The sequence below is a fragment of the Anopheles merus genome, chromosome 3L, assembly GCF_017562075.2.
Source record: "Anopheles merus strain MAF chromosome 3L, AmerM5.1, whole genome shotgun sequence".
Classification (NCBI taxonomy): domain Eukaryota; kingdom Metazoa; phylum Arthropoda; class Insecta; order Diptera; family Culicidae; genus Anopheles; species Anopheles merus.
This window is the reverse complement of record NC_054085.1, coordinates 33,195,282-33,217,299: the sequence shown is the minus strand read 5'-3', so window position 1 is coordinate 33,217,299 and position 22,018 is coordinate 33,195,282. Positions and strand designations below refer to the sequence as shown.

Genomic DNA, 22,018 nt, shown 5'->3' with positions numbered 1-22,018 from the left:
ATTGGAGTACGATTTAGAGTGGGCTTGAAAAGCCAACTGATCAAACATATTGACCCCATTAACTTCACACTGTTATCAAGCTACACGGCGTCTCGAGCCGGTGAAAGGAACATTGTAGCTGTACTACACTTGCTCTCATTCACCAAGAAACGCTAGTTGCAAGATGTACTAGACGTCCCTGGACACGCGTGTGCCAAACAGTGCCAAAAGTGAAAAACATCCCAATCCACAGAAGGTTCATCAAAACAAAAACATCTTCCGGATGTTTTCCTTTCCTTTTTTAAGGTATCACATCTCCCACAAAGGTCTGATCGAAATTTCGTTTCAAAGTTCACCAACATGCACGCTCTTGCGCTCTAGATCCAAAAAACGCCTCACGGCCACACGCGGTGTAGCGCGGTAGGCTCGCTATCAGATAGCCAGTTCTTGCCAGTTTAGAACGAAACATGTGTTTTTGAAAGTTACAAAATGTACACCCCATTGTTTGTCCACCGTCATCCCCTACACAGATCGATCGCAACAGGTAAGCGAGGTAAGGTGTGGGGCGATGAAACGATGCAGCAGTTAAGATAATAAGTCGTCTTGTTGCTCGTTTATCACATCGCAAACCAGCCCCCCAACACAGGTTCGGGCAACGATGGGGCGGGCACAGTACGCGCTATCGTTTGGCAATGTGCGGAAGCAACGTTCTTATCGCGTGGCTGTTCGCGCTGGTCGCGCTGGCAGTTTCGCCCGCGGTAGGCCAATTCACCGGCTGCGATCGGCAGAAGACACTTGCTGCCGGTGAGGTGTTCTATGTGGAATCGCCGAGCTTTCCCAACTACTATGCGCGCGGTACCAACTGCCGCTGGCAGCTGGCGGCACCGGCCGGCAACACGATCTACGTGAACTGCTACGACATGTATCTGGCTGCGGTAAGGCTACGGCTACGTGTTATCTCCCTCACGAAGGTACGTCTCTCACATTTTGACAACGTTTCACGCTCGTTCCAGTCAACCGGATGTACCGCGGATCGTGTGGAGATATCGCTGCAGAATGATCCTACGCTCGCGTATGCCACCAAGTACTGCGGACAGCGTACCTTTACGCTACAAGCTACCGGCAATCGGGCGGTGTTTGCTTTGCGTACGACCACGACCACATCTGGAGGACGGTTCCGGTGTCAGGTGGTAGCGCAGGCTCCCAAATGTAGCTGCGGGTTGCGCCGTACGTCCAAAATTGTGAACGGTGTGCCGACGCTGGTGAACGAGTTTCCCATGATGGCCGGACTGGTCGATTCCTCCTCACGGAGCGTCTTTTGCGGTGCTACAATTAGTGAGTATACACAGGCTTAAAGTGTATCTTTCTCTCCAGGTAGTGATAGCTTTTCCCTATGTTTTATGTGCATCCACAGTTTCCGACTATCACTCGATAACGGCCGCCCATTGCATGCGGGGCCGCAGTCTGTCCGCTTCCGGGCTGCTGGTCGGTGATCACAACCTAAGCGTCGGTACGGACACGAGCTACTCGGTGCTGATGCGCCTCGCCTCCGTCACGAACCATCCACAGTACGTCGTCAGCCCGTCGCGCAACGATATCGCGCTCGTGCGTACGGCCGACCGGATCGCTTTCAATGCCGCCGTCGGACCGGCCTGTCTGCCGTTCCGCTACTCCACCTCTAACTTCGCCGGCTCGATCGTGGAAGCGACCGGCTGGGGTACGATGGACTTTGGTGCACCGACCTCGAACGTGCTGCGCAAGGTGTCGCTCAGTGTGATCTCGCAACAGTCCTGCCAGTCATCGATGCCCAACATTCTCGCCTCACACATCTGCACGTACACGCCAGGGAAGGATACGTGCCAGTACGATTCCGGTGGTCCGCTGCTGTTCACCACCGGTGGACGCGTCTATCTGGTCGGTGTCGTCAACTACGGTGTATCGTGCGCTTCCAGCAAACCGTCCGTCAGCAGCCGCATCACTTCCTATCTGTCGTGGATTCAAAGCGTTACACCGGGCGTTACCTACTGCACACCGTAACGGTTGAATAAAGCGTTATTCTTTACTTTGCAAATGAAGCAGAAACTTGTGTTTGTGCTTTTTAATTCATCCATCAAACTCTACCAATTGTTTGATGTACTGGCGAATGAATTCGTTAGCTAGCCGCGGACACCCGTCCAAACAAAACATTCATTTGCGTAACGTAAATAGATTCGGGCGCATGCTCATGCGCAACGTGAACGAGTTTGTTTTGGGTGCTGGTGGATGAACCTGAAAACGGTCTGCGTCTACTGCGCAAGGTGGTTTTCGTTGGCGCTTGGCATCACCACTACCTCTGCATGGAAGATACATGGCGCTGTGGTACAGTTGTTGTTTGGTATGACGTATTTGATTTGTTGTTTAATGGTCATGTAAATCATCATATTATTCCCGATTGCTTCTTCAGTGTTACTTTTTCGTGTAAAACTCGTCCTAAATGCTTGCAGCTTCTACAAAGCACAAACCATGCTTGTATTAGTTTCATCCCATCCTTGCCAATTCTCACACTGATCCACACTGACCAGCACAACCGTCCCCTTGGCCGCTGTGGTCAGAAATCGATGAACGTTTGTACGCCAAGCGCACAAACACACCGGCGATCGGCGAGATCGCCAACTCAGTCGATCGTGAGTTTTTGCGCGCATAAGATCAGACTGCAAGCGCTACGCACAGGAAGCAAGTGTGAACTGCCAGTGATTTGCAGCACCATTCCCCAATCGCAAAACGCATCCATCGAACGGGGACCATTAGTTGATGTTTCTTGCAAAGTGTAACGCTACAGCAGTAACGCTACAAACCCACGATGACGAAAGCGGTAAACGCCGGCTGGAAGCTGGACAGCGATGATAAAGGTATGCACCGGGGAGCATGAAGTGTATCATAAATTCTTCATCCCATCACCATCACCAACCAGTGCTGGACAGCCGCCATCAGGAACACCGCCACCGAAAACCACCTTTGTTACACAATTTTGCTCCACCACCGTCTGCGTCATGTGTGTGTAGTGTAGTGTGTGCGGTGGCAAGCGAAAACCCCCCTTTTCGGTGATTTCGCAATTTTCGCCATTTTTGTAACCCCGTCGTGAGTCGGGCCAGTGTTTGCAGGCGTGTATTGCGTGCTTGTTGTATTTTTAAACCCACCCCGAAGCCGGTCGGCGGCCCGTCGCGGGAAAAACTAAGATAAATACAGCGTGTGTAGTGGTGCTGTTGCTGCTGCTGTGCTCTCGTTGCAGTTCGGCACAGCTGTGTGAATTGAAACGTGTGCCGAACGCGGTGACCGTGAAATGGTGCGAGGAAAAGGCGATGAATGGGAAAATTAGAACGACGCAGGAAAAACAAATGCCGGTGTCAGTGATCAAGCAGTGTTTCGGTTTGCCGCGGATGTATATTCCTCGTGGATGGGCTCAAGCTAGAGTTTATTGACTAATGTTGAATGAACGTTAAAGTGCGACACTGTTTGAGATTTCTGTTATGTGGTGTGAAATGAGTTCATATTTTCTGAATCAAAAGAGTGATGTAAGGAACAAAATACTGAAACAACTTTCAATTAAATAATATGTCACCTTATAATGTACCTAGCAAGCGAAAGGTTTCTCCAGTATCATAGAACAAAACACAGTTTGGAGAAACAAAAAAATGCTCCCCAGGAAACTGATTGAGTTAACGCCATTACATTGTTTCCTTTCAAGTGTTTATCCTCAATTTAGTAAAGGATGTTTGGTTCAAAAAATTTCACATTCCATTGACGCTTAACGAGCGAGCTATTAGACTAGTACATCTATCACTGCTACCACAAAGAATTCGTTTGAGATATGAAACATCAAAGGACATTTGCATTCTAATGGAATGTTTAATTTAACATGCCTTTTCAATTGATTGCGCCTGTCATAATCTTTATTGAAACAAAAAAAAGTGATGAGTTAGTTTTGCTTGAACGATTTGCAGCAATGTATAACATAAAATGATCACATTTGAAAAATATGAGCAATGTTTATGGTCAATCACAGATTTATGATCTTTGCAAATGTCTCTCAAACGGAAAACATGTGGCATAAATGAAACATGCTATACCAAAATTTACTTGAAAGCTGATATCATTTTTTATTTGCCTTTTATCATTCAACTCCATCCGGTGGAAATGTCTTTAATCTAATCTTGATACCGTCGTCACACGCGCTCCGTTGCGTTTTCCTTCGCGACTATTCCAGTATGGTATCAGCAATGCTATTTGAAAGTACTTTCGGCTCTTTAGTAATTCACCCTTCTATCTAATTATTATTTCTTCATGTTTGTCTCTCATCTTTTGCTATTATTTAAATGCTGTTATCAGGGAAAATTTCTCTTATTAGAATTTATGAACTCGTATTTGACATAGTATTTCTTATTGAGTTTCCCATGGACTTCACATTTCATTTCCCGTTTGTATCATCAGTTTTCATCGTTGTCAGTTTTAATCCCTGTTTCTATTTCCTAATGTTTTCTTTTCTCCTGAGCACACGAGAGAATTCCACTGTTAATCCCTCGCGATGCTGTTGTCTACAAGTTTAGTCTTTAAGGTTAGGCGTTAAATAAGTTAATACGTTGAGTGAAATATTCGACACTGAGGACTGATGACTGTGTAAGAACTGAAAGTGGGAAGTGAAGCTGTTGAAAACCTTTTAATGTTTTACTTATTTCACATGCTTTTCTACACTTCTCAAGCTGGATTGAGTTTGACCGTTGTTTATGGTACCAATTCCGGATATGATTCCGATTAAGGAGTTGATTCATAAATCGATTGATTCATTTCAACCTACTATCCGGAATCGATTCCACAAAACTTCAGAGCTAGTTGCAATCGATTCCGACGAAAACTTCATTTTTCTCATCACTAATTGCTGTTCCTTCTTGATGAGTGGATGAATCCCGTTTAAAACACACAATCTGATAACTCAATGCCCAAATTATTAAAACCTCCAATGTGACACTTAATTGACAAAAAAAACGAACCTTCGTAGACAAGTCATTACCAGGCAATGGCAAACGTTTACAGCTGAATCTCCCATGCCGCTGGGTTTGCTCACGCCACGCGTACCAATCAGTCCCCAAAGCCATAGCGACGAATTCAATAATTCCGTGAGTGATAAATTCGATTTACACTAAATACACCCCTTCACCACCACCACCACCACCACCACCACCGACACGAGGAACGTTCAGCAAGCAACGTGTAAAAACTCACCTGCACAGGGCACGAGGACACGTTGACGAGGCACGCTCGCATCCGCAATCAGACCCAGCGGCTGTAACTCACTCACCCCGAGACCGAGACCGTGAGAAAGCCAGCGAAACGATAATGTTCCTGCCACACAGGAGAGGCACACGTTTTAGCTTAATTGAAGGCAGTGGAAAACTTTGGTGCGAACCAAACGGCGTTGAGGGGGTAAGCGCGTGGTGGTTTCTCACCCGACTGTGTCTAATGGCAGTAGTGCCGCCTAAATTACCGCCATCGGGAACCATCGCCATCGCCGCCCTTACGACCCGCGCACTCAACTCTCAATCCACGCGGGTGCAATAAATAGCGAGCGAGCGAGGAAATTATCCTCCAGCTTGGGTTTGGGACCTTGGCTCTCGTAAATCCGCCGACAGGAAGGGGCGAATAAATCTTGATACACACCAAAACCTACCGGCGAACGTATGCGGACGGGTGTGAACGGGCGATGCCGTTCCCGACACTGCGTGAGGTGCATGGCGCTTAATCTAGCCGGAAAGTGGTGGTAGGCGACGGCCACGTTCGGTGTATTACGAGCGAATAATTGTGCATAATTGCTTGCTCGATTCATGCCGTACGAAGGGTTCAGGGAAGGGATCGCTTTTCCACCCCCGAACAGAAAGCCAGTCCCATTGAAATGGCACATTTTTTTTTAGTCGCTACTTCCGCGACAACTCTATTAAGGCTTGAAACAAGTCATCGGAATGGTTCACCACCGCACCGGTGCCAATAATTTGCTCACAGATACACACCTTCATTACTCAAGCTGTTCGCTTCGGCGGTAGGGGCAAAACCAAGCCATAACATCCTTTTGTCAGTGGAAGGAAGAACAGGCGAGTGGCTACTACAGCAACAAAAAATCTCGATCATAAATATCCGCACACCACACGCCATTAAATCTTGCCGCCCGGTATCACGCTTCACTCACAATCAAACGCAAACGGCAAGCGGCCCTGCTACCGAAACGAGCTTCTTCCACAAAAAGGGGAAGGTTTTAATAGCGACCAACTGCCAGTAGATGAAAGCGAACGGGTTTCGCTAACGGTTCGTCTTGCCGCGAGGGGAACGACGACCACGACGAAAACGACGACGAATGGGCTCAAGAAAGCTACTACACCGCTACTCTAGCGTTGCGGAATGCGAGACGGGGCGTGGTATAAATTATGCACAAGCGTCGGAATTACACTCGCAAGTACACTGGGAGGAAGATGGTGGATTTTAAATAATTTAAGCGAGCTTTTTCGCTCCCCTGCTTTTGTTCTTCTCACTCCCCACCCTCCTCTTGACAATTGCAACAATGCGGATTGCCCCTCGGGAACGGGTTGCTGGGCGTCCTCGCGCTGCGCACCATTGTATTTGGCAGGCCGGGCTGGAGTGTTCCGCTTTTCGCGAAAGGTATGCAGCGAAATGGAATGTTTCTCATTCCCGCTATTCCTGCCCCTCTTCCACGGCCTTCCCATTCCCTCACACACACACACACACACCACACAGTAAAGCGGAAAGTTTCATCAAAGCGCGCGAAAAGTCATAAGAAGCTCATTTAATAAGTTTCGTACCCATAAATCCGAATGTTAACGAGGCCCGAAACTGTGTTCCCGTGTTTCACCCCAAAATCTCACCTGAGCCTCGCTGCTGGCGGAAACGATTGTCATAATCTTCCGCCGTGAACCGTGGCCGTAAAACGGGTGAAAGTAGCCGGGGAAGCAGCCGGATAGCGAAAGGGGTTTTTTTTTCTCGCCCACCAACCACCGCCAGCAAGTGGAATCGTTATGAGTTTTCACAAAAATTACCACTTTTAAAACAGACACGTACCCGCCGCGGCACGCTGGATTCCACGAATTGTCCCACTTTGCCCTGGTGGGGAAAGGAAAGGGGCTGCCACTTGTGTTAGTTAACAGCCTTTGCCAGCAGGACTAGCGGGCTGGGCTTTGCTGGCGTGGGATGGCGCAGCACTTTATGCGAGCATATTTGGCCTGCCTGTTCCGGCCCGTTCCGGCACGCTAGCCGGTATGAGATTGTTTGAAATCGTAAAAAAAGATTGCCCAAGAATGTAAGCGACAGTGCGACAAACTTCAGCTTAAATGCTTTAAGCGTTGCCGGGAGCGGCCCGCGGGAAGTTTGACAGGAATGATTGCGCACTTTAAAACTTCAGAGACTGAAAAGGTGTTGAGTGGTTTTTCGGGACACTTTGGGCGTGGGGACGGGAAGCTCGCCTAATGGATAATCAGGCACGTCTTAACTTTTCCTACCATTAAAGCATTAAAGCATATTATTGGATTTTGCATTTCGTTCTCGTTGTTTTGGTGTAATTTTTCCCCCTTCACGGTCCGTTATAAATGCCAGTTTTTATGCTTGCAACAAGCAGCTCAAACTGCAAGATGTTTTCATTTCAAAGTTCCTGCTCATCACAGAGAATGAACACTTTGCCGGCTATTCTTCGTTGCATTCGCGCGTGTGCACTGAGGAGAACGCTTCATTGTAACGATGGTATTTTGTAATAATTTGCTTTGCACAGCTTTGCAAAAGCTCATAATCCTGGGTCCATGGCCAAGTGATGGTTGTGGAACAAAAAAAAAACAAAGAGCCGTAAAGGGGTCTAGTTACGCTCGTTGTCTAGAAGAGAAGCGTCCCCACTATGGTAAGAGCTGGTATCAAAAAATTCTTGGTAAACTATTCAAATGCCTTGGGGGATGATTATTTACTGCTTTTAAGACTTTTGAGATTGAAAAATTACACGCTTCGGCACAGGGTGAAAACGAAACCACTGACAGCTCAATAGTATCGCCGAACGTGTCAACACATACATCCGAATTATTCAATATCTTTCTCAAAAAGTCAATGATATGCTCAACCAAATCAACAACTCGCTGAACTTGTCCATAATACCATCTAAAACCCTGTTTAGTCTAAAAGCGCCTCAAACTATGCAATGCGTTGAACAACACATTATTTTTAACAATAGAACTCATTTTGGCCTCTTTATTCCATTTGCATTTAGGTTAGGAAAGACCTAGAAACCTCAATAAAGTCAAAATTTGGGACACTCGGAAAAGTCATCCTTAGAAGGGGTTTCTTTTCAATATTCAATATTCAATTTATTTCCAAATTCTTTATACCCAGATCTTTCTTAGTTGATTTTTTTAGAACTCCTTTATTCTTATTCCTCTTATACAAGTTTCACTGTAGTTTATGGCTGTGATATCGTATGGAATGGTTATCGAAAGGATTAATTAAGATATTTCAATAAATCTGTCTACAAATGCGTTAGAATTTTAATTCGAATTTTTGCAACCCTACCATTCTTTAAGGCTCAACCATATTTCGCTCACACCATCCAAGACATCTTTATTGTTAAATTTGCTTTAAAAAAACTGAGACAAAGAAAATAGAGTTTAAACCATTCCCGTCGCTACGAAAGCTCGAAAGCAAGAATAACCTGCCGAGAAAGCGAATTAAATTCACAAAATATACATCACCCGAGAAATAAGACGTCCGAAATCACTACTGTGCCACCGCGTACGCTGGCACGCTAAACCGTTAAACCACCTGTACTGCCCGCAATACAGGCAAAAAAGCAAAGCTGCAACACCGACCCGAGCCCGTCGTCCTTATCGTCTTTATTTCAAATTTATTCTCAATTTATTTCACTTCTCTCACGCTATGCTAGGTACGCGAAACATTCATATCAAAAACGATTGCGCCGTGCCGGCCCGTCGCTGCCGGACCTAAGGCACTACCGGCCCGGCCCGGAAACGCTAGCCACTGAATTGGAATTATAAATATTTTATTCTCCATTCTCCTTTCTTTTCCATTGCATGCGGCGTGCGCATAACCCACGTCCACATCACACACACCCACCCACTCTATCTGTGGCGATTCCGAATGCTGTACAGCGTGCTACATCGAGGTGGACGAGAATGAGAACGAAACCGTCGACCGGTCGGACGAGAACGATTCCAACAATGACGACCCGGACCATTGCTGGACGCAGTGGAGTAATTTACCGGATCACATCCTCGAGCGCATCTTCTCCCATCTCACCATCAAGGAGCGGTACTACGCGAGCCTGGTATGATGCCATAAAACCCTCGCGAGTGTGTGTGTGCATGTCTCTTTTGCCCACGCGTCCCAAACGCAAAAGATGAGAATGATGATGATGACGATAATAACAATGATCACCTGGGCTCGGTGTCTGAGACCGCTACGCTGTAGCCTCGATGGTGTTCAGCGCGACCAATTGATTAATTGTGTACTCAAGGCCTTCTCTCTCTCTCTCCCTATCAATCGCACTCTCCGCTCTGCAGACATGTTCCGGTTGGTATCGTGCGTTCTATCTGCCCCACGTGTGGTCTAACTTTCTGGTCGAGGACGCGACGCTCGGCCGGATGCGGTACAACTACTACTCCGGCTGGCAGCCCGTGCTCGATCACGCCCGCCTCCAGAGCTGCCTGCTGTCCGTCGGTCACCTCATACGCGGGCTCGACTTCCGGCCGCAGGTAAGCTTCAACAACATGTTCCAGTTCATGTCGCTCATCTCGTGGGCGATGGAGCAGAACGCACGGACGGCCGGATGCCCGCGCGAGTGGGTCGGCTGCGGTTCGCGCATCCGCTCGCTCAATTACCTGTTCCCGTGCAATATGGCCATGAGCGAGGATCCGGAGTCAATCAAGCTGTTCGGCACGGGCGGTCAGCTGCTGGCCGCACTCAAGCGGCTGATGCTCTGCCTCACCAACCTGCACTCCCTGTCGCTGGTCGACCTCATCCTCGAGCGGTACGAGGCGAACCATCTGCTGGACGAGGTGCTCGAGTCGTGCTGTCTGGTGCTGCGCCGGCTCTGCCTCGTCAACGTGACCAACGTGCACTGTCCCATAATGCACATCGGGCTGTTTCTCAATCTACAGGTGAGTGATGACGTGCTGGCCCTAAACTAAATTATCTTACCCACTGCGGCTACGGTACGGGACCTGCGACAATGAGGTTTCGGAACGTTCTGGTGAGTCGCAGGTGAAAGCTGATACCAATCAGCACGGACTACACACGCACACATGACTTCTTTAGCTGGCCCCGAAATTGTCGAGCTCATCCGGAACACACCCTAGGATGTATTGTCAACGAATCGTTTTTCAACGCCCATGCCCGAACGGTGCTGATTCATCGTACAACGGGACTGCCCCCCGAAACCGTGCAGTGTGCGTACAGCCTTGGCTAATACCATTACTTTATGATTGTGAGGTTCCGTGGCACAAGTGAAAAAGCAAAACCGACTCAAGCTATATCTACTTTTCATCATCAATTTCACGCCCGCTTTAACAAGAACATACACACACACAGACAGACGGACAGCAGGCGAGCAACCCAACGGTCCGTTCGAATCGCTACGGTATGTGTGTGTGGCGAGTTGCCTAACATGCAGGCGCTTTAAGCAATGCCCAATTTGCATAACCGTTCAATTTGTAACTCGACCGTTCCAGTCCCGGCCAAAGGCGTGCAAAATGTATACTGTGTGTGTATGCGCACGGTTGTGTGTCCCGAGTGTGGCCAGGAGAATTGACTCACCCAACCGGGAACTTATTATTGACTCCTTCTCTCCTTCTCGTACGCACACGTAGACGCAACGGGACGCAACCCAAGGACACAACCGAGCGCGACAAGATATTTAATAACCGAAAACGATTAATCACCCCTGTCATCGTCCGTCCGTCCGTTAGTTTTCGCTTCGCTCATCCGGACTCACTGTCTCCCCCTTTCCTATTTTGACTTCTCGCCCACCCCAGGTGCTGGTCGTTTCACCGCAGAACATTGACGACGATGTGCTGATGCTGCTGGCCGACTCCAAGGTGAAGCATCTCACCCTGCTCCAGAACCGCTACACACCGCCCGCCCTGGCCATCAGCCCGTGCTCGGCCAAGGCATGGCTGACGGTGCGGCGGGATAACCCGAAGCTGCGCGTCCACCTGTGCGTCGAGTCCACCACCAACGCGGTGATCCTGCTGCAGCCCGAAGCGCCCGTCGCTAGCATGATTTATCAGACGCCCAAAACAATGGTAACTATAAACTCACGTGTGTTCTTGTCGGTGTATGTGTGTGTGTCGCTTCGAATGCATGTGGCTCGCAATTTCGCTATGACAATGCTGTCGTCGGGCTGGCGGGTTCAGCTTGACAGCAGGAAGATGGGATCGGTAAAGCTTTAGTATGGTATTTATCAAACATCAAACATCTCGAAGGCAAGTTAGTGGAAGGAGGCTCCGAAAAATCGTTTTAATCAATGACGTGAAGTGAAAACATATTTCTTTATGTTCATTATAAAAATCTGAAATATGAACAAATTGAACTCATTTTACCAAAGCCAGCATAATTCCTTCAATTTTTCAAAGACGTTATTATGATATATTCAAATAAAAAATCATTTAAAGAATAATGTTCAATTGAAATTGGTTCGTAGGCCACATAGATCAATCTTGTATGCTGCACTTCATGTGCGGGGTCACAGGCTAATCATGCATGTTGTAAGGTATGACTTATTTAATAGGAAATTTTATTAATTTTGGGTCATTGCCCGATTAGAGAATTGTTTGGTGCGTATAATGTGTGTTTTTAATCATAATATTTACAATACCTAATACAATTTAACAAATTATAATGAAAAAACAGCAAAATAAGCATATTTTATAAGCATAAAACTAAAAGCTTGAACATAAAAATAAGGGAAAATTCGTTTACGAAAATAGGTACACAAAGCAAACACAAATAGAATAAAATTGATCATTACTCATTCAAAGAGTAATGAGAAATAAGGGATTATTGTCAGAATAGTTTATCATTTAATTAAATTACCTCATCAAATGAGCAATGCGATGGGAATAGGTGTCAGAATAATTTATCACATTTAATAATTTAGTCATTTAAACTATTCGAGCGAAAAGTTTACAGCAAAACTAGAACAACTCTAAAACAAATGTGAGTTTTGCCGCATTTTACAAATATTTACATCGCTTTAAATTCATTTTTTGCATCCTGATTTTTCGCGCAACCAAAGCCGCCGGTATGCAAATATTCCAATTACTGTCATGCAGCATTTGTTTGCATTTGACTCCAGTCTACCGAATGGAATTCATACGTGAAAAAAATACGGTAGGAAACACGTCTCATCAACTTATGCATTCAAAAACGCAGTAATGGAAGACACAGCTTGTTTTATCATTTCCATTTTTCCCATAAAGTAAATCACTTCTAAAACTAACCCAAGCTAGTTCTGAAACAAAACATACAGACATACACAAACACACATCTGTAAGCTCCCTTCCTCCGTCCCCTATTCTCGACAGCACAAACAAAGCGAAAAGTATTCAAGAGTGCAAAGCAAATAATAGCAAACCACAAACCCACAACCTGCCGTATCTCCAGCCGTACCGGTGTAAGGTAAACAGACCATAACAAGCGCAAACACACATCCCTACCGTCGACAAACGATTGCGATAAATTATTTCCTGCACCCCACAGTTACACACAGCACAGCAAGCTCAGCCGGCACAGCTTACAACCACCGACACGAATATGTTACATCGAGCAAAAGAATCATGGCTAACGAATAGACAGATAGAGAGAGAGAGAGAGAGAGAGAGAGAGAGAGAGAGAGAGAGAGAGAGAGAGAGAGAGAGGGACAGTCACAGTCACAGTAGCACCGACAAACGGGCTCCCGTGCAATAGAGTGTTAATTAAGTTTTTGGGGGAGGCGATAAGTTTTGTTGATTATTCTTATTCATATGCAGAGAGCGCTGTGCACCGAGCCCGATTGTACTGCCAGCAATTGCAATTGAAGGAACAATGCAACAAGCGGCAATCTCTCGGGGTATCGAGTCGAGAGTTTATCATGCCGGGCGAGCTTTTATGCCAAATCTCTAATCTCTTCGCAGATTACTTCGGACCAGCTGGTGGCGGCCGTCGATGCCTACAAGTACACGCTGACCGTGTACGGGCACGAGCAGCTGCCCGCAACCACGGCCGAGGCGGTCGGCGACGGCGAGTTCCAGGAACGCCCGGATAGTTTGCTCCTGCTGCTGGCCCGCTCCTGTCCCGGATTGAACGCGCTGGTAAGTTGCCCTGCCCCGTGCCCCGTGCCCCTGATCGCATCGCTTCACTCACCCACTTTGCTTTTTACCGCAGATGGTGCGGGAGTGCATCTCAACGGCCACGATCCTGCTGATTGCCACATCGGCACAAAACCTGCGCCATCTCTACATCAACCGGGCCCAGGTTCGGTTGGGCTGCGATTGGCCCCGCAGCCCCGACTGGACGGACGAGTTCTACGGCTGGCTGCAGTCGGCGGCGGAGTCGATCGAAGCGACCGAACAGGAAGTGTCCCGCATACTGGACCACCCCTACTGGCATCTGCTGTCCGAGGAGCAGTTCCAGATGGCGTCACTAACGCGACATGTAGCCGTTTGAGTGTTTCCACCCCCTTTCTTTGTGCTCCGACCTCGTCTTGTTCTCTTCGCTGCGGAAGTTGAGAAGCAAAAGTATACGGGTGCTGGACACCGGATTACATCCTCCATATATCCCACCGATCCATGAAGAACACCGCCGGGCGATAGGGTTGGAATGGAAAGAATCGACGAAAGCTCACGCTCACTCCCGCTGTGCCACGTTCACCAATGCCCCCTGGGCACACACACACACACCGATGGAAGCGAAAGAGTTTTTAATTAAGCAAAAATAATTGAACAATTTTTCTTCCATCACGGAGAGAAGAAGGCAGGCAGCGGGAGAGAGAGAGAAAGTGAGCGAAATTATATTATCAGCATGGCATAATTATGCTGCTAAACTTTCCGCCAAGTACCGGAGACGGAGGTCCCGACATAAGACCTTTTCCTTTCGCTCATTGCCATTAAAATGGCTTCGGATGTGTCCTGCAGAGAGAAGATTTTTTTTAAATATTTTTACCAAGTACCATCGGTCAAACAATAGCCTCCAGCGTGCTGCGGCGCACTGTCGTTGAGGGGAGAATTGAAACATTCTCCAAACAAACACACTCACACGCCAACTGCAAATGTCAAAGGTTGATGGTAAATTAAACTCAACTTTTCCATCGCCCGGCTTCATTATTCACGAGACACTTTTCGCCACCTGCCGGCCTGCTGGGGACGGGAGCGATACAAGTCGCTTGACGAATATGCAACACACAAGGTGCAATGAAAAATGCATCCATGTCAGCAAACTTTTCGACCAAACATCCATCCATCATGTAGAGAAAGAGGGAGAGAGAGTTGATGATTCGTTAGAGCCGAGAGTGACCGAAAGCGTAGAGCATACGACATTGATTGCCGAGGGCGTGCGCTGTCGGGATGCAGAACTGGGAACTACTTTTTCGTCAAAAACTCACACACAGACACGGGCACAAAATGGGAAAGATATTCGGTTTGCGGGAAAAACTTTAACGTGGAAAATTCGTCAGCAGTCGAGTCAGCACGCCTCCGCTGGATAGGGGTGGGAGCGATGGGAACTAATTGCTAACTATTCAATAAAATTTTCCTATCAACAAACACACCGCGTCAGCTAGGGGTTGTGATTGTTGAGAAGAAACTTTCCAACCCAAGCGATGTGAAAAGACTGCATGCTGATGGTGATGGCGATGATGATGATGGAGTTTTCTTTCGAGCACAACCATAATAAATGAGTTGCGGAAGAACAGCGGGGAAAATAATTTTAAAAGAAGAAAAACTTTATAGGTCGTTTGACAAACAAGCGTTAAAGAGTTTTCAGCTGCTTTTCATTTCAATTTTATTAACAGCTCATTAAAGTGACGCTTGCTGACATTGGAACGTTAAAATGGAATGTCCTTCATATTTAAACAGTTCTGCCCAAAAGCTATAGGAAGCTTTGAATTATTATTTTATTAAGAATTGTTTGGTCACTATTACACAAATTATGCAAAAACTTTTTGAAATGTTACTTGCAAGTTAATTATTTAAAAGGCTTAGAATTTTGAGTAAGAATTCAGCTCTAAACTGTTTTGAAAAAACAATCGATACGTTCAGCTTACAATCGCTGACATTTGTGGGTAGTTGTATTAAAACATTGCTTTATTAGTGTTCTTGTTTTGTATTACTAAGAACATAAACACTTTTCAGTGTTTTTTGGTGTAAACTTGTTTAGAATCTTTGTTTATGCCTTATGTGTTAGTTATACACTTTTGTAAATAAAAGTAGTGCTAAGAATGGTACAGATGGACCTTAAGATACACGGTACCTTTTTTACGCAGATTCGGAGATACGCGGTATTCTCAATTTTTACTAGTTGAAATCCTAAATGTGTGCCTAACAAATTAATTTGCTCAATGAGGCTCTTCACGATTCTAGTCAGCTTTTTTGTATGGAATTTGACAGTTGAAGGCTGAAGTCATGTCATTACTCCATACACACCACACACAAAACTAGCCTGCAATTTTCAGCCTAGATTATTATACCCTCAAAGCTAAGGGCGTTTTTCTTTTTAGGCCGTCCACAAGGACAGAGGAGGCGTGGTAGGCCCAAATTGAGGTGGCAAGATGGCGTGGAGGCGTCCGCCATTAAGGCCGGGATAACGGACTGGCAGACGAAGGCGCGAGACCATGAGCGGTTTCGGACACTCCTGAGGCAGGCCAAGACCGCAAAGCGGTTGTAGTGCCGGATAAGTAAGCAAAGCTAAGGAGTGTATAAGAACGAGGTCAAGTAATATAAAACGATTTGACAAGTAGCCAAAAGTTCGTTACAGGCAGTTTGACAGCTAAGAACCCTATTTGATTCAAATTTTAATTGTGATAAAAATGATAAATCGGTCTGATCATCAGAAGAAAATTGTAAATTGGTTATTGAATGTTTCGCCAAATGTATTGATGCCTCTTTTAATAATAATGGTTCAAGGGTTTGATAAGTTTTCCAGGGCTTTCTGCTGTCAAATGACATCCAAGATGGCCATAGCGATTTTGGCTAATACTTGACCTCGTTCCTACACAGTCCTTGCTCAAAGCTAGAATTTGATTCGAGTACCTGCTCGAAAAAATGGCAAAACAAGGCGTTCTTTACATTTATCCCAAGGAGCATTAAAGGGATCAGGTGATGGAATCTAGAATCAAAGTGTTTGTAGTCCAGTTTATTTATTTATCTATTTATTTATTTATATTTACAGAAGCGATAATAATCAGCCTTCTAAATTCATACGCCTTGGAATAAGCCCACCTGTATATTATACCACCCTTAGATAGCTGCTCGAAAACTGCTATACAATGCAAACAGCTGACAGGCTGAAATTTCGGCCAACGAACTTACAAAGGAAAAGTGAATAGGTTTTTTGCTCTTAAAACTCTTTCTTTCTCCATCTCTCTCTCTTTCTCTCCCCCTCCCCCCTCTCTCTCTCTGTCTTATATTAAACAGATGGGATTATGGCTGAGATTTGGTCACTATGATGACTAATAATTGTAATGAACATTGACAGGCTCGGAAGAGCAATAATCGATGGAATACTTACTGTATTGATTCATTTTTTATATTTTGTATTTTTATTCTTTTCTGTTTTCAATTTATTACGAACCAGCGTAAATTGGTATTTCCAAGAAAACAAACTTGTTAACTCATCAATCGACAGAAAGGCAAAACATGATTCGAAGAATCGACACATGTAGTAGTGGTGCTCCTGCTCGTGACGTATTGCACAGTTCTTGTTACTGGCTGATCGATCGAGAAACATCAAAAACAGCATCGGTTTCTGGGTTTAGATTTTTTTTATGCCAACTTCACCTGACAGTTATGGATGTACACGCGCTATGCTTTGCATAGCTACATTGAACAAAAAACTGCTATCATGTGACGCTCGTTGATGTTTACCATACGTAGCCGTTATTTATTTTTACACGTTGCAAAGTATGGGCTTTTATGTTTTTCAATCTCAATTGCCTTAGCAGTGCTTCCTAAAGCGCATGTTGGGCATGTTGGTACCAAATACTTGTTGCAAAAAAAGTCCTTTTCATATTTTTATTGATACAAAACTAACACATATTAAAATAAACACTATTAAACACTATTTACACCAGCTTAAACATATTAGTAAACAAAAAAAACATTTCAAAGACCGGCATCAATGTTTACCCATTAAAGGATACATTTGCACGGATTCATCGCCCATCTGTAAATATTGCATCCACTCCGCCTAGGTTAAGAGGAAAATTCGAACCTGTATTCAAACGATGGCAAACACAAGGGAACAAAGCAAAACAGACACAAAAAAATCCTCACCGAATGTGCCTCGCTCATTGCCGCCTGTATATTGGAAATAAAATCTGTTTCATGTTTACACTTTCAAGTTCCGTATGCTGCTGCTCCCTTATTTCAATACACATCCACTACGAGGAATGCGAAATCACACGGCACACACACACTCTAACACACGCAGTCTATCTATTTGCATGATTAATAAAGCGAAGATTGATCGAACATAGAGTGTATGTTCAACAAATACATCGTTTTTGAGCTCTTGGCGTTCTTTTTTGTTCCGCTCATAATTTATTCCCCATTTCTCAGCATCGTTCCGAAATGTAAGTCGAGTGCGTAAGCACTGTGTCACTTATCTGTATTAGGTACTCATCAAATTTTCACGCATCGCTACCTTTGCGCTGTGTGTGTGTGTGTGTGTGTGTGTGTGTGTGTGTGTGTGTTTGCGTGTCATCGTCTTCATGAATCATTTCCCCTTATTCAGGCAGTTGGACTGAGCGAATGTGTCGAAGCGTCGAATGTCGTGTTCGCACGCTCAATGGTAAAGTTTTTCGATTTCTCGTCCATCATTTCATCGCTTTTTGGGGTACTTCGTTTCTTTTCTTTTTTTTTGGTTCGCTTTCTCACTGCTAAATAACTTTTACACTCATCCACCCGGTGCGAGGTACCGCTCCACCCGTGGAAGTTAAGTTAAAGTTGTAACGTTTTTCTTTTTTGTGTGAATTGTGCTTCCTTTTCACTCCATTTCGACAGAGCGCGACGCCACTCTTTTTTTACAACCGTATGCCATCCATAATGCATATTTCCATTTTGGAGCCATCTATTTTTGACAGTTCAAGAGGCTTCAACGAGCAGCCAATAACATAGCAAAAAAAACTCCACAAATATGCAACAGACGGTGTGTGTGTGTGTGTATTTACAGATTTTACAGCTTCTGGTGAAGCCTACCCGTGGGAGAGAAGAAAAAAGAAACAAACAAATCATCCCAGCTCTTCTCACGGCGACCGATTGCGCTTTCCGTAATAGCGACCGTTTAAGTAAACATGCGAAAAACAACACCAAAACATAGCACAACGAGCACTTTGCTGCGTCAATTGCCCTGCTGCCGTGTTGGTCGGAAACGTCCACTAGAGATTCCTCTCCTTCCTCACGGGGGCGCTTTCGACGCTTTTTGCGATGACAAATTCAATCAAAAGTTGTTGTTTTGCGTAGCGGAATTTGAGGGAATCTAAAAGCCGCACAAAAACGATCCACCGATCAGTCCGGCCGGACAGGTAAACGATGGGAAGTGTAAACCAAAACCGGGTCTTAAACTAGCTGCGCCAATGTTGATGATTTATGTGACACTTGATGCCTCCATTTGGTGCACTCTTTTGTTTGTGGACATCTCCAAAACAACACAAAAAAGGTATTTGCACAGCTCTGAAAGTGGAGTGATGATTTCCTGTTGCCTTCGATCGCACAATTCATGCCTATTGACAGGATATTTATTACAGCTAAATGGGTAAATGGGATTTGTCATTCTATTGGAAAGTATAATGTTGCGAGGTTGTTGCAGCTTAATGGGATCGTAAACAATGCGCTTACGCGATTGTGTAATGACACGCATTCAATCGGTAATGAATTATTATTTTTCATTTGCAGTGTGTTATTCTGTTAGTGGTATTGAAAAATGTTGATGATTATGTTGTTGTTTTTTTTTGTAAAATAATTTTTTTTTATGTTTTTATTGTATTAAAGGTCTATCGTATACTCTGAGAAGATAAATTTTAATGGGTTTATCTTCACCCACACTAACGAAACATTAATTGCACTTTCAGTAATAGGAATCTAAGGAGTCAGTGTATAAAATTTAACACATCTATCAGTCGAACTCTAACCGTGGTGGTAAAAAAGTGAAGCAACTTGCGTGCGCAATCAAAGAACGGTCTAAAACGGATTCGGTGCAGCAGTTTGCACTCGTCGTATAAGTCTGTTCCGGCATACAAAGCATCCTGATACTACTAGACAATAATCAGAGCATCGAAAGAAAGTCCAGATCCGAATGATCGACGTCCCTGAGCGACAAGAAGCTTCAAATGATGCGGAAAATGAAGACCGAGGGACATGTGACTACATTGCTGCCTTAGCTTGGCCGGGGGGGGGGGGATCGATGTAACCGGGCAAACAGTGAAATAAGTACCTGAAAAACATAAACAAAACATACCAGGAAGCAGAAATTGGCACAAATGGCGCCAAAACTCCAGGCGATCATTTCAGGCGAATTTCCCCCAGCTTTGTCACATCGAACTGTTCCGGACAAACATGATGCAAAAGCTCTACTCAAACAATTTTGTCTCGAAAACTGAAGAGGTTCGATCTGTATAAAAATCGGACAAACCCACACGCATGTCTTGGTTAACATGGCGACATGCTGAAAATTCCGGATAACTGACGACAGGCAGCTCACAAGGTCGTTCATTTATTTTTGCAGAGTTAGCTTAATTAATTACCTACCAAAGGGTTTTCGTGGAAGGAAATTATCTTGCTTGATTTTTTTCAACAGTTTGACGAAAAAAGTTCATTTTTTATACAAACGTACTGCAACGAATCGACATTACTTTTAGCTTTATCAAAACTTTGCTGAATTTCTTTCAATTTCATGATTATTAAAAAAAAAGCGAGCTGCAAACTTTAGTTGCAAACTTTGTAAAGTAAGCTTCAATACAAACAAAAATTTAAATGTATGCAATGTATGATGTATAACCAATAAGATAACGAGCAAGGCAAGCGCACTCAACATGCTGCTTCTCGGCCAAAACTGGAAAGGCGTTTTAATTATCAATTATTTGAAAGTGTTTCAAAATAAAACCACTCAATTGATGTAGCTAATTGAGTTAATTGCGTAACTAGCATTGCATTTGATTACTATTTACTGTACCCGAACAACACAATCGATACCATTTTTCCCTTTTTTGTATCTTTTTGTAAATACCAGTACATACATACCTTTTCGTTGCCACCAAGATTGGTGCAATCTCAACCGACGATCGAAACGACGTGTCGTACGTGACACAAGCTACAGCACCAGACGTGCTGAACATCGTATGAGTTCAATTAATTTAATTGACAATAATCTCGTCACCAGCGTGAAAGAAAAAAAAAACCAGAGTACGCTACAAAGGGTACCGCTCGAACGGAGCTGACGTGGCGTACCAGGCGCCTCCATTCGGGGTGGTGTGGGTGCGCTTGGGCGAAAGGAATGCATGGGCAATACGAGGAGCGTATTACAAGCATTATTTAAATGAGTTCCAAACTCAACGCAATTCCTGCAGCATTAACCGACAGCAGTCAGGTGACGAAAAAGCTCCACCAATGCCGGAATACCACGGACGGATGCAGGACGGGCAGCTCGTGTCGAAAGTACATAAATATCATCTTTCACCATGCACACAATGCACAGCGAAAAATAAAACTGAGCAAAACAAAGTGCTCGTAAAACACCGACAGCAAACAGCGAGCACACAGCAGCGGTGCAAACAATGTATGCAAATAAAACTGTACACCTTTCCAAAACTGGAACACGAAAATTACGGCACAAACCCACGGGCAAAGAGCAAAAAAAGAGAAAAGAATCCAACCGACAACAATTAAATTTCTCTCTACTGGATTTCAATTTAATTATCACCCATAAATCAAAGCCCCAACCCGAAAGTGCATCCTGCCCGCTTGTACACCGTTTGCCCCAGCAAGTGCATCGCGTGGAAGCAGAGAGCGAGGGAGAGAGAGAGAGATGGTGAAAAATGCACAGAAAAGAATTAAAATCTCACCAAAAATCCAACCTCAATTTGGGGAGGATGTATTTAAAACTGCATCCTAATTTAAAGCATGTGAAAACTCTTTTTTTAGTAACAAAAAGCTCGTAAGTCTTACCATCAAATCGGACCACCATAAACAGCTCTTGAGCTCTTTAAACTCCCTGCCAGCCCCCATTGTCGCCGCTTGCTGCCATCGGTGCTGCACCAGTACTGTTATTTATTTTAATTTAATCCATTAACGAAACATCCTAGAGCGCCACGTGGCTCCTGCGTCCTCCGCACCGCACCGTGTCTCATTATCTGGTGCTGAGTTTTTACGTGCCTCTGTGTTTGTGTGGCTCTCCCTGTAAAGCACACTTTATTTTGCAGCACCGTGAAGCACCGTCACGCACCACGCATCGTAGCATCAATTTAAAAAATAAAAAGACAAAAAAGGTGAAAAGCGAAAAACCACGCCATCCGCCACCGACCTGGGATCAAGTAAAAATGGCGCACAGATAATGGCGCCGGGTTTCACGGAGATGATTCCCACACCTCACCACACACACGCGCATTGTCAGCCCTGCCGGAAGCTTCCGTTTTGTTTGGCCATTTTGTCCCAAATGCGACCGCACACTGGCACAAACACACAAACACACGAACACACAGATTGCGTTTATTTTACGTGTGTGCTTACGCCTTTTCTGCCACCTAAAAATGGGACGAAAAGAGGCA

General features: G+C 45.1%; 2 protein-coding genes across 3 annotated transcripts; both read left to right on the top strand.

Annotated features, from left to right (window-relative positions):
- Positions 1 to 141: 141 nt before the first annotated feature.
- On the top strand, positions 142 to 2,054 carry LOC121599308 (venom serine protease-like). Of its 2 annotated transcripts, none has more exons than XM_041927023.1 (4): positions 142 to 523; positions 613 to 914; positions 993 to 1,314; positions 1,394 to 2,054. In XM_041927023.1, the coding sequence occupies exons 1-4, from the start codon at positions 469 to 471 to the stop codon at positions 2,014 to 2,016; spliced, it is 1,302 nt and encodes a 433-aa protein (XP_041782957.1). In that variant the 5' UTR covers positions 142 to 468; the 3' UTR covers positions 2,017 to 2,054. The 2 variants fall into 2 exon arrangements, with proteins under 2 accessions (XP_041782957.1, XP_041782956.1); XM_041927022.1 differs by having other exon boundaries at positions 142 to 532.
- A 508-nt stretch (positions 2,055 to 2,562) lies between these two features.
- Positions 2,563 to 15,817, top strand: LOC121599805. The gene is made up of 6 exons (XM_041927876.1): positions 2,563 to 2,867; positions 9,159 to 9,334; positions 9,570 to 10,166; positions 11,040 to 11,309; positions 13,179 to 13,355; positions 13,429 to 15,817. The coding sequence occupies exons 1-6, from the start codon at positions 2,819 to 2,821 to the stop codon at positions 13,708 to 13,710; spliced, it is 1,551 nt and encodes a 516-aa protein (XP_041783810.1). The 5' UTR covers positions 2,563 to 2,818; the 3' UTR covers positions 13,711 to 15,817.
- Positions 15,818 to 22,018: the final 6,201 nt, after the last annotated feature.

Excerpts from the sequence above, each read along its gene's own strand:
- LOC121599805 (XM_041927876.1), top strand. The coding sequence starts at position 2,819 with ATGACGAAAGCGGTAAACGCCGGCTGGAAGCTGGACAGCGATGATAAA. Across the intron at positions 2,868-9,158 it reads GCTGGACAGCGATGATAAAG|CGTGCTACATCGAGGTGGAC; the intron begins GTATGCACCGGG and ends AATGCTGTACAG. Across the intron at positions 10,167-11,039 it reads GGCTGTTTCTCAATCTACAG|GTGCTGGTCGTTTCACCGCA; the intron begins GTGAGTGATGAC and ends CGCCCACCCCAG.
- LOC121599308 (XM_041927022.1), top strand. The coding sequence starts at position 469 with ATGTACACCCCATTGTTTGTCCACCGTCATCCCCTACACAGATCGATC. Across the intron at positions 533-612 it reads GATCGCAACAGGTAAGCGAG|CCCCCCAACACAGGTTCGGG; the intron begins GTAAGGTGTGGG and ends ATCGCAAACCAG. Across the intron at positions 1,315-1,393 it reads CTTTTGCGGTGCTACAATTA|TTTCCGACTATCACTCGATA; the intron begins GTGAGTATACAC and ends GTGCATCCACAG.